At 44.8% G+C, this 12,603-nt stretch overlaps 1 protein-coding gene across 1 annotated transcript; it reads right to left on the bottom strand.

Annotated features, from left to right (window-relative positions):
* Positions 1–8,465: 8,465 nt before the first annotated feature.
* On the bottom strand, positions 8,466–9,294 carry LOC123429723. Its single transcript, XM_045113729.1, has 3 exons — positions 9,177–9,294; positions 8,959–9,047; positions 8,466–8,870 (listed from the first exon to the last, which is right to left on the bottom strand). The coding sequence occupies exons 1-3, from the start codon at positions 9,198–9,200 to the stop codon at positions 8,717–8,719; spliced, it is 267 nt and encodes an 88-aa protein (XP_044969664.1). The 5' UTR covers positions 9,201–9,294; the 3' UTR covers positions 8,466–8,716.
* Between the last annotated feature and the right edge of the window lie 3,309 nt (positions 9,295–12,603).

The following is a 12,603-nucleotide window of genomic DNA, read 5'->3' as shown; positions in this document are numbered from 1 at the left end:
GAGGGTTGAGACGCAAAACCCCGAAGGTGGAAAAGGTGAAAAGGGTTTCCAAGTGGAAAGGAGGAATCCTACTCCTAGTAGGATTGGAGTAGGACTCCTCCACCTCCAAATTCGGCCAAAAAATTGAGCATTTGAGGCTCCATCCTCCCCTCCCTCCCTCCTATATATACTAGAGGATTGAGGGTTTTTGAGACACACAATTTCAGCCACGTGCTACCCTCTCCTCTGGTTTGTAGTTCTTCCTCTAGATGGGATTTCTGCGATGCTTACGCAAAGCCCTGCAGGAATAGATCCCCACCATCACCGGCGCGCCGTCATGCTGCCGGAGAAGTCAGCGACTTCCCCATCTATCTTGCTGGACTGAGAAGGCGGGGGTCGTCATCGAGCTGTACGTGTGCTGAACGCGGGGGTGCCGTCCGTTCGGCACTAGATCGGGATGGATCGTGATGGGATCGCGGGACGAATCATGATGAGATCGCGGGACGGGCTGCGATTTGAATCGCGAAGATGTTCCACTACATCAATCGCGTTATATACGCTTCTGCTTAGCGATCTAGAAGGGTATGTAGATTCACTCTCCCCTCTTGTAGATGATCATCACCATGGATAGGTATTGCGTGTGCATAGGAATTTTTTTTGTTTCCCATGCTACGTTTCCCAACAATATTGACTGTAAGTTATTTCCTAAAACGAGTTCCCACAAAGAACAAACAGATAACTCCGTTCGAGTTATGTTTGTGTTCTTCTTGTTTGAGCATGTGTTTGTGTTCTTCTTGTGTTCCCACAAAGAACAAAGAGATAACGTAATTCATCCCACTACTCCTATTGCTGCAACTGAGTATGTGTTTGTGTTTTTCTTGTTTGAGTTCCTGTCGCAACTTCTTCTTTCAGTTTCTGTTCAAGATATGTTTCGTTCATACTCATCACTTCAGGTGCTACTTGCATACTCTCTGTATGGTCGCATGTCTTGTCTTATAATCGTTTTGGTAGTTATATTTTATCTACTATTTCTGTTAGTAAAATCACATAATAAAACACTCATATTTCCAACAAATTTTGCATACGCACGTTAGATAACACGACTTGCATGAATGAATTACGTTACAATATTCGAAAACTTAAAATTATCAAAGATAGAGGACAGCTAATATAGGGTGCATGGCCAACTGGCGTCTCCGTTCATTACGAGGTCTCTTCAAGTATTGAGTGGCAGCATCTCGATTTGAATTCCAGACGAACATACATGGTACGTACACGTTATATTTCCCGAGCATAATGTAGACATAAATGTTGGTACAAACATATTCACATGTAGAACGCACATACAAATATGGATTAACGGAGGGGTGATCTGAGCGACTGAGCGGGCGACTGGAGGGGCGATGGGATGGCCCTCGCCGCCGGCCATCTACCAGGAGGACACGGACGTGTTGGCGGATGGTTTTGGGCGTTGTCAAACATCGATGAGGCTGAGGACGACGACGTCTACCTGCCGGAGGTGGCTTCTCCCTCACCTTCGGACCTCGTCTGCGAATTCATTTAGGTCGGCTATTCCGAGGAACAGGTTGCAAAATGCATTGACTGATTCGTCCCGCACATCGACTACGCTTGGGACGGGCTAGGCGATCACGACAACGATAGGGTGGAGGTCCTTCGTCGGGTTGTTCACCGGCGAACATCGGCAACCGCGGTACGTCCATGGAAAGGACCACTTTCGAAGGTACGTTTACCGGTGCTTACTCTTCTTGATTTCATCGACACATGGACAAAAGTTCTGATCAAAAGAAAGAACAACCGACCGGCGGTGATGGCACGACCACTGACGACATCTCCGGCCAAATCGGATCACGGGATCCGCGAGGCAAGGGAGGCTCGTTTGAATATACTGCTAGGCCACGATGGGCCAGTCAGTCTAACAGATGGGCTCGTGCCAGCTGGGTAGCCCAGCTGGTCACATCAGAGGGCCAACAACATTTCGGTGCACCAGACTCTATATCGACGAGGCACTCGTGCAATACTACGACGACGGATATAGTACAGGGCGCTAGGGCCCCTCACAATCAATCGCGCAGCGCTAGGGCTGGCGACAGGGCTCGACCGGGTTTCCCATCGCAGCCTGGGAGAGCGCAACGTATTCCAGCGCTGGGAATCATGGCTGTAGCGCGAAACACCGATCAGATCAACCTTGCAGTACATGCGCTGGCCAGGCCAACGGCTGCTACTGCACTGGGTGCTGGCGTGGAAGCCCAATCTACCGCCATGCAGCAAACCGGTGACGTTCGTGCCGCTGCTCCTGGCGGCTCGCGGGAGGGTCAGGGACGAGGCGTTGTTCCTGGCGGCTCACGGGAGGGTCAGTGGCACGGTGTCTCGTTCGCCGGAAGAGGAGGATCAGGATTGAGTCGTGGTGGCGGCAGGAATCAGGGGTACAGAAACTTTGCAACTCATTGGAAAGAGAATGTCGGTGGTCCAGGCGGTGGCCGCGGGAACTGGAACACCGGAGGGGTCGAGGGGGAGGTGCTAACCAGTGGCACCGGCCCTTTCAACCTCTGGAAGGTAACTTTGTTGAAGGTGCTAGGGGTACAAACTTTCGACAATGCGGCGGTGGCGGAGTGCGTACCTTTGATCGGAATAACTCGGTACCGAAGTGAAAGTAAGTAACACACACAACCGATGGGGTTGCAAACACTACCAGCTCCACTTTGCCTGTAGAGGTCATAGCACCTAAGACGACTGATGACAGAGAATTGGCGAGGGCCAATAAGGCGGCTCGCAAGAAGGAAAAGTTGATGTGCTATAGATGTGGGGCTCTTGGTCACTTTGTTGTGGATCGCACCACGGCGCTATGTGATATTTGTCAGAAACCAGGCCATCTTGAGGCAGCGTGTCCACTTATTTTAGCTCCCAAGCCGATGATAAGCATATATGATGTCTGCCACAGCAGACTTATGTTCTTTGAGACACCGGGGTCTACATCAGTCCTTGCTCCACCTCGTCTTGAGAGTTCACAAACGGGACTGGTAAAAGTCACAAATGGCACATTGACAGCAGAGCAAGTTTCTCAACAGCCGAGAAGGCTTGTTTCTGAGACGTACAATTGGGATCCAACAACAGTAGATGACCATAGCTTTCAGGTGAAGTTTCCTAGAAGTGAGGATCTTCATTGTCTTCTTACTTTCGGGGTCAGCAAAGTGAGTGGGAGAAAATGTTTACTTCAGTTTGAGGAATGCAAAAAACCGGCACCACAGGGTACACGGTTACAGAAGGTTTGGATCAGATTTTCAAGCATTCCAGAGATACTGCTTAATGACTTCCTCATCGTCTGGAGCCTTGGCTCACTAATTGGTAAGACTGAGAAAGTTGATATGCCATTTACTCGCAAACGGGGACCGCCAGATTGCTTGTGATGGTGCTAGATGTTGAGCATATACCGAATTTCGCACTGTGGTCTTATGACGGAGTGCACTATGATCTCGATGTGGAGGTGGAGGAGGTTACACAACAATAGTCACAAGATGGTGATGTTCACATGGATGATGGTGAGGATTGGGATAGGAACCAGGGAGATGCGAATCAGGATGAACATTCCGTGAGGTCTAAGGAAAACATGAAGCCGCCTTCTTCTTCTACTAATGATAAACCACTGAGTAGCGGAGTTGCACCTTCATCCTGTGCTTCACCCATGGCTACCCTCCAATTTGGATCATTTGAGGTGATTCCTACACCGACTCGCCTATGGGGAGATGTTCGTGTGGAGGAGGGTTTCCAACAACCATCTGAGGAGTCTATATCAGAGGAAGATCGTTCATCATCTCCGTGTCAGACACAACATGTGGATGCGACATCGCCAATCAACATTATCCAGGAGAAGCGCTAGCCTGGTAGTCAGGTGGCGTCGACTAGGAGGGCCACTCCGGTGATGCCAGTGGGCAACAGGTAGGAGGTTTGCCGCTGTCGTGCATCAGACACGCTAGTGCGCAATGGTTGCCTGGAGCTGCCTCGGCCTTGTGCTTCGGCTGACGAGGAGACTAATGATGATACATGCAGATCCAATGACAAGCAACATGTGGTTATCACTAAACCTTATACGACAGTTCTGGTTGCGTCTCCAGAGCAGCATAATGTTTCTTGCGGGCTTGAGGCGAGAGGCCACAATCACACAGAGATATCCACAGATGATGTGATATCATTTGGTGGGATTCCGGATCCTACGTCTGGTGATCGACGCTTCAGTCACCGTATCCAGGAGAAGCCTGATGATGATGACATGTTGTTGGGGCGTGCCATGAGGGCCGCAAAGCTTCGAGACGCCGAGACAGCTACAATTATGTCTGCCGATCATGTTGCTTCAATACTTCACTTTTCAGATTCTGAGATCATCCATGATGCTAGCGACATAGGAATTTCTATGGGTACCTCTAGCAAAAATATAGCTAAATCCATTAATTATATTCTTGATTTAGAAGGAGGTAGAACCATATAGTTTATTAAAAATATGGTAGCGGTGAAACCAATGAATGATACAAATGTCAATGACTTAGGAGGCGCAGAATTACAAAATTTATGTGAGAACTTATTGAACTTAGAGGGGGATGTGGAGGAAGTGGATGATAGGGGATCGGAGGGGTATATGGCCTCTTCAATTGACGATTGTCATCCACGACCAATAGATGCACAGAATAATATAAATCTTATTCAGGAAAAACCAAGAAGACCTTGGAAAAGGAAGGTCTTTCCTGAATCGGCGTAAGGAGAAGTGAGAGAGTGAAGCAAAAGAAAAAATTCATGATGAAATATGAAAGGAATCTTTTGTAATAGCAAAGTTCTTGCAGACTTGGCTAAAAGAAGGTTCCTTAGAGAAGCATCAATAGAATATAAGCTTGATTTTATGGCATTACAATATACTGGAAGAGATAACTTCACACCTCAATTTTTAAATACCCTATCAGGAGGGGTTGAGTTTGATTGGCATTGCTTACCACCAAGGGGTAGATCTGGTGGAATCTTACTTGGGGTTAAGTGCGAGACTTTAGAGGTGATGAGTGTGGTTTAGGCGAGTTTACCGTCAAATTTCGTGTAAGGTCGAAACTTGATGGTTTCAGGTGGGCTCTAGTAGCCGTATATGGGGCGGCGCAACCTGAGCTAAAACCTGATTTTCTAGCAGATCTAGTAAAAATTTGTGGAGAAGAAAGACTCCCAATTATGGTGGGAGGATACTTCAATATCATTCGAAGGCAGAATGAAAAAACAATGATAACTTCGACACACGATGGTCACTTATGTTCAACATGGTTATTGAGAGCCTCGATTTGAGGGGGATTGACCTCACTGGTAGACAATACACGTGGGAAACTCACTACAGGTGCCAACTTATGAGAAGTTGGATCGTGTACTGACTAGTATGGAGTGGGAGCAGAAGTACCCCTTGGTCACAGTACATGCTCTACAAAGAGCCATCTAAGATCACACACCTCTTATTGTTGACTCAGGGGAGGCCAACCATGTGGGTAACAGAAATGCCTTCTCTTTTGAACTAAGTTGTTTCGAAAGAGAAGGTTTCATCGATCTCATAGCTACTGAATGGGCTACGGACTTAGGTGGATCTACGAGTATAGAAAGATGGCAAAACAAAATCAGACATTTGCGCTAGTTCCTCATAGGATGGGCGAAAAACTAGAGCGGTATATATAAAATAGAAAAAGAAAGACTCACTCGTCTGATTGATGAATTAGACGTGAAAGCCGATTCTCCTCATCTCAATCTTACTGATAGGAATATCAAGATCGATGTTGAGAAGAAATTGCAAACACTTTTGAGAGAAGAGGAGATGAAATGGGCACTACGAGCTAAGGTGACAACGGTGGTTCATGGGGACGGTAACACTCAATTCTTTCACATGATTGCAAATGGCAAACATCGAAAGAAAAAAATTACCCAACTCGAGCAAGATGAAAGAACAATAGTAGGTCACGAGAACTTAAAGTTATATATCTCTGAATATTACAAGAAACTATTTGGTGCACCAGAAGAGACGATGGTCTCTTTGGATGAAAGCACAATTCAGGATATACCTCAACTCAATGCAGAGGAGAATGAGGTCTTATCAGCTCCATTTACAAAGAAAGAGGTGTATGATTCAATATCACAAATGAAACAGAATAAGGCATCGGGACCAGATGGGTTCCCGACAGAATTTTATAAAAAATGCTGGCATATCATAAGGGGGACCTCATGCCTATGTTCCAAGATTTATTTAATGGTCAGTTGCAGCTTTTCCACCTTAACTTTGGAACAATTACGTTGTTGCCAAAAAGGCGGAGGCTATACGCATTGAGCAGTTTAGACCAATTTGTCTACTCAATGTCAACTTCAATTTTTGTACAAAGGTTGGTACTAATAGATTAACGAAGATAGCTCATTCAGTCGTCCAATCGACGCAGTCAGCGTTTATGCCTGGGAGACACATCTTAGAGGGTGTGGTTGTCCTACATGAAACGTTGCACGAAATGCATACAAAAAAACTAGATGGTGTTATCTTTAAAGTGGATTTCGAGAAAGCTTATGATAAAGTAAAATGGCCATTTCTTCAACAGGCTTTACGTATGAAAGGATTCAATGAAAGATGGAGAGATCAGGTTGATACTTTCATTCAGAAAGGCAGTGTAGGAGTTAAAGTTATTGATGACATTGGTCATTATTTTCAAACACATAAAGGATTAAGACAGGGTGATTCAATGTCTCTAGTGTTGTTCAACATAGTAGCAGACATGTTGACAATACTCATTGCCACAGCCAAGGAGAAGGGCCAAGTAGGTGGCCTCATTCCACATTTGGTAGATGGGGGTGTGTCCATAGTACAATATGCAGATGATACAATTATCTTCATGGAACACGATATGGCTAAAGCGAGGAATATGAAACTATTATTATGCTTGAACAACTATCGGGGCTGAAAATTATTTTTAAGAAAAGTGAACTCCTATGTTTTGGGAAGGCAAAAGAGGAGCAAGATGTGAAATGGGATCACCACCATTTAGCTATCTTGGGATTCCTATACATCATAGGCGACTAACAAATAAGGAATGAAAATGTATTGAAGATAGATTTGAAAAAAAAAACTAAGCTGGTGGAAGGGCAAGCTTATGTCATACGGAGGGAGGCTTGTATTAATAAACTCCGTGTTAACAAGTCTACCCATGTTCCTCTTGTCTTTTTTAAATACCAGTAGGGGTACGGAAAAGACTTGATTTTTATATATCTCGTTTCTTCTGGCAAAGTGATGAGGCTAAGAAAAAATACATATTGGCACGTTAGGATATTATATGCAGACCGAAAGACCAGGGGGGTTTGGGTATTGAAAATCTGGAAGTGAAGAACAAATGCTTGCTTAGCAAATGGTTTTATAGATTATCCACAGAGACAGAAGGAATATGGATTCCAATACTAAAAAAATACCTTAACTCAAAAACTTTAGCCCAGGTTACAACTAGACCAAATGACTCACCTTTCTGGAAAGGGTTAATGAAGATAAAGGTGACTTTTTTCCACAGGGTGAAATTTATAATAGGGGATGGTACCTCAACATGGGAAGATACTTGACTTGGGGACACACCTCTAGCACTTAAATATCTCATGTTTTATAATATTACACACCGTAAAGAGGACTATGTGTCCATGGTATTACAATCTGTACCTCTTAATATGCAGTTCAGGCGAGCTTTAGTGGGAGCACGCTGGGATGCATAGTTGCATCTAGTCAGAAGACTTATGCACGTACAATTATCTGATCAACTAGATAGTGTTCGCTGGATTTTAGCTATGAATGATGTATTCTCAGTAAAATCCATGTATACGGATCTGATTAATACGGGACCCTTATCCAGATCATTACATATTTGGAATATCAAAGTGCCTCTCAGGATTAAAAAAATTATGTGGTTCATACACAAAGGTATGATATTAACCAAAGATAACTTAATTAAACGTAGTTGGAGAGGTAGATCTAATTGTTGCTATTGTGAGCAAAATGAAACAATAAGACACCTTTTCTTGGACTGCCCTCTTACGAAACTACTATGACACATTATTCATATAGCTTTTAATGTTATCCAACCTACATGCATTAGCTCGATATTTTCAACGTGGCTCAATAAAGTGGACGTTGAAATATCCAAACTTATTAGAATTGAGATATGCGCTCTATTTTGGGCTATATGAAATACCAGGAATGACATGATCTTTAATGGCAAGAACTTCAACAACTTTTTGCAGGTAATCTTCAGAGCGACTTCTTGGATCCGTACCTGGTCGTTACTCAGCCATGCGGACTCCAGGAAGCTTATGGATATTGGGTGCAACCGATGAGAGATGGCCGCACGGATTATGTTCAACCGGTTTGGATGGCGTGCTAAAAATAGACTAGGTGTATAGGCATCGTAGTCTGCTCTTAGCTACGCCGGATGTGGCAGTTTTTCTTAATATCATGTTTATTTTCATTTTCATTTCGAGCTACAGAACTTTCTGAACCTAAGATGTTACTTTGAACTCTTTTAAATAATATGGTTGAATGCATCGATTGATGCAGAGGCCGGGAGCTCCATTGCTCCTAAAAAAAACCATACAAATATGCAATAGGCCGAGAGGATCAACATCCATCTTGAAGAAAACACACCGACACACTGACACACACGTTCATGCATAAATGGAGTTTGGCGTTCCATCACTTGGCGCTGAACCCTGAGAAGAAGCGGTTGATGGCCGGGAAGACCTCTGGGCGATGAGCGCTGACGAAGCGGCGGAAGGCGTGCTGGCTGTACCTCTCGCCCTCCTCCGCGTTCTCCAGCACCGCGCTCTGCCGGTTGCTCTTGCTGACCCTAACGAGAGAGCAAAAGAGAAACGGGGTTCAGTGAGCCATGCATGCATGCATCGAAACGTTGGATGGATCGGGGTGGTTTGGAGTACCTGACGTCCGGGTTGAGGAAGACGTTCCTGGTGAGCTGGAAGACGCACATCCCCGTCACCAGCGACATGGCGCCGATCAGCGGGTAAACCTGCAGCACCAGGACTGTCAATTAACGCACGCAAGATGGATAAACATCCTGAAGCAATACTAGAGAATTAATAACAAGACAAAACTGTGCATGACAAAATTTCATATCAGTAGACGATCTTGCACGTACATCTGGCTTCAACCAACGGCCCATGTCGTCGCCTGGCTTTGCGATGATCTACACTCTTGAAAGACAATGCTATTTCCCTTTCCCTCGTGTTCTTCTTCCCGGCCAATGGTTTGCCCGTTGTATGCAGACATATATATATATATACATACATACACGGGACATGGCATGCGTACATGAGGCGGTGTCCGGCGTGGAGAGCCGGCTGCGACGGCGTCTCGGACGACCGATTTCTGTGGGCGAGCTCGGGATTTATCGAGAAACCATGAGCGGCCTGCTGTTTTCGGAGCTCGTTCGTCAAAGGCTGAACAGTTCCCGCGTCAGGTCAGACCGCCCCGCTTCTCTCCCGCGGCCGATGCCTAACCGGGTCAACGTTGTCGCACTGCCTATGCGTCAGCGTCGCCTCGAGAAAAAAAAATGCTATTCGTCATCGTATCTCTTTCGTTTCAGTCGATGGGTACGTACGTCCGTAAGTAGAATTTCCATAGTCAAAACTGGCATTCGATGTAGACAAGAATACAGATAGGTCTGGATCTCTATCTCTCAAACCATGGGAGCAAATCTGGTTTTGAACATTATGATACGGTGTGGCGTGATACTTACGTTGATGCGACCAAAAAGAAAGAAAGCGAGGAAACCCAATTTCGAGCATCTGCCCCGTAAAAGTCGGATCTGGAAAACGTGTTTAAAATTCGCTGCAGATCAGATTTGCAGGGCGAATTCATGGGCTATAGATCAGATCCTGTATATCAAACTGTAAAATTTTAAAAAGAAAACATCACAAAAAAAACATGCAACGACATTTATCATACATAATTGATCAATATATACATCATAGATAGTTGTTCATCAAACTACATCATAATACTACATGGGGGATCAGCGGGTCGTGCAGCGTACCTGAGCCTAGACTATCAAAGTCGACGGGTGCGACGGCAACAACGCGACGGAGGGGCCGGAGGAGCTCAGTCCTCATCGAAGTCGAGGTCGATCCAGACCTTGGCCTGCTCGGCCTTCATGACGCGCAGGTCCGCCTCCTTGGACATGTGCGCATGCGACGCCGCGATATCCTGCTTGAGGAAGATCTCCTCGACCTCGAGCTTGCGGCAGCGGCATGCGTCGGCCTCCTCCGCCTCCCTCATCGAGAGCTCCATGATGACATGCTCGAGGTGGTCCTCCTGCCCCGAGGGAAGGTAGACTTCAGGGCCCATGACGCCTCGACGTGGCGGGTCCGCGTCGTCCTCGAGCTTGACGGCGAGCGGCTCTAGCTCCTCCGGCTCCCTCTTGACCGGAGTGAGCCGCGAGCTCGAGGCGCCCGTGGACGAGCTCCTAGCGGCAGAGGAGCCGGAGGAGGAGCGATGGCGAACCGGGAGCTCGCGGCGTTTGAAAGCCGGCGGCGGCCGGCTCCCATAGTTGAGCCACCACCCCCCCCCCCACTTGCGTGCATCGTCAGAGGTGCGGCGACAGCGGCGCTCCGTGTCATCCCCACCATTTTCGTAGCCGTCCATGGGTCGGGACGGATCGCTAGGGATTTTTTTAGGCTCGTCGGTGGCGAGAAATTGGGGCAGAGTGGGACAGGAATCGCGGCGACGGAGGCGGATAGGGCTTGACCCATATCCGAGCGGTGAAACCACATAAATAACGATGAAGAGTGTCTTTTTCCCAGCCATGGTAAATTTTTTATGGATCACACGCGGGATACGGAATTTGTTCTGGCAAGAAAAACGGACCAAACTCATATACTTGCCGAAACTATAGGAGTGCAGTCTCTTTACGGGATCTCCTAAAGATGCTCTTAGGACGAGCGGGGAAATGCAAACCGCAAAAAAGAAGGGGCAAATTCAATGGATTGGAAATCTCGTCTTCATCTCGAATGTGGACGGCACGGTGAAATCACAATTGCTCCTTAAGTTGGTTTTGATAATTGATGACAACATATGTGCCATTAAATTAATGATCTTATTTAATATTTATCTAATAATAAAGCAATTAGTGTTTCTGGTCGTCCGTTAATAATATTACCTCTAAAGTTGACATAAATATTCGTTATGTCACCCATAAGTAAACAAAATGTTTTAGACTTTTCCAAAGTCATCGTGTGCTTTGTGTTATTATAAAGAGCTAATATGAATAGAGAACACATGCACTCGTCCGCTGTAGTGGCAAAGGCCTGTAGTGATAAATGCATGGTTGTTCGATGCAGGTGACCAGGGTTCGATCCCTCAGCCCGTGTGCGGGGCTGGACTCTTCTATTTTTTTCCATTTCATTTTTTCTTTCTTCTTTTCTCATTATGTTCTCATCCTTCTATAAATTAATTCGGCATTTCCAAATTTCAAAGTGGTGAATTGTAAAAAATGTTCGCAAAATTATAAAATGTATGTGAATGCAATTTTTTAGGAAGCCATAAAAGTTTTATGGATTCAAACAATATTGGTGTATTTGTAAAAAAAAAACCATGATTTGAAAAAATAGTCGGGAAATGATCATGCTCATGACTTTGAAAAAATGTCTGTGGGTTCAAAACATATTCGGGAATCTGAAATAAGTGTCCATCAAATTTAGAAAATGTAAACAAAAAGTCAAAAAACAAATAAAATAAAATTTGTTCCCTGATTTTAAAAAGGTTGAGTGATCTAAAAAATGTTTGTTGAGTCAAAAAATGCTCATGAACTTGAAAAAAAATTATGCATTTCAGAAAATCTTCGTAAACAAAACTAATGTTCGTGATTTTTTTGTAAAAATCCAAAATTTCAAAAAATGACGATTTAAAAGCTATTCACCAATTCAAAGTTTTATGTCTAGGATTTGATTAGATTTTCGAAAGTCTTTCTATGTATAGACGTGGGAGTAGTTCGTGGTCGATGAGATTTGTTTTTAAACTTTTAAATATTTGATTATGCAACATAATGAAAAGTCTGGCATGTAGTGGCAAGCTCATTACCTTAGAATTTAGCATGTTGAATGTATTGTGATCACGTGAACATCATGACCATCATCAATGAGGGCGGGAGAGAAAGTTAAGTGGCAACATGATGAGCCACCATGTTAAAAGAGAGGATGTTCGTATGTGAGGGTATTGAATCAATCCTAAAAACGCTTATATGGCTAAAACACATAATATTTTTTGTCTCCGTTGCAACACGCGGGCATATTGCTAGTTATATTTAAGAAAAGTTCAAAGATGCATTGGCCAAGGATTGTGAGGAGAACCCCTTGATGCAAGGAAATAAATAGGATTGGTCAAGCTTCCAGCTATAAGACTATGCATTTATATTTCTGAGAAATCACATATGAGTCCATAGGAAAGCCAACACTATTAAAGTGGGTGAGGTATCTATGATGAATTGGTTGCACAACCGCTTAGATATAGCCACCGAAAATACCCAGCCATTCTCCCAAAAAATTCTCTGTCCAAAGCTTATATATCAA

Source organism: Hordeum vulgare, chromosome 2H (genome assembly GCF_904849725.1).
Source record: "Hordeum vulgare subsp. vulgare chromosome 2H, MorexV3_pseudomolecules_assembly, whole genome shotgun sequence".
NCBI classification, from domain to species: Eukaryota; Viridiplantae; Streptophyta; class Magnoliopsida; order Poales; family Poaceae; genus Hordeum; species Hordeum vulgare.
Note: the sequence above shows the minus strand (reverse complement) of the source record. Positions and strands in the feature narration are given on the sequence as shown.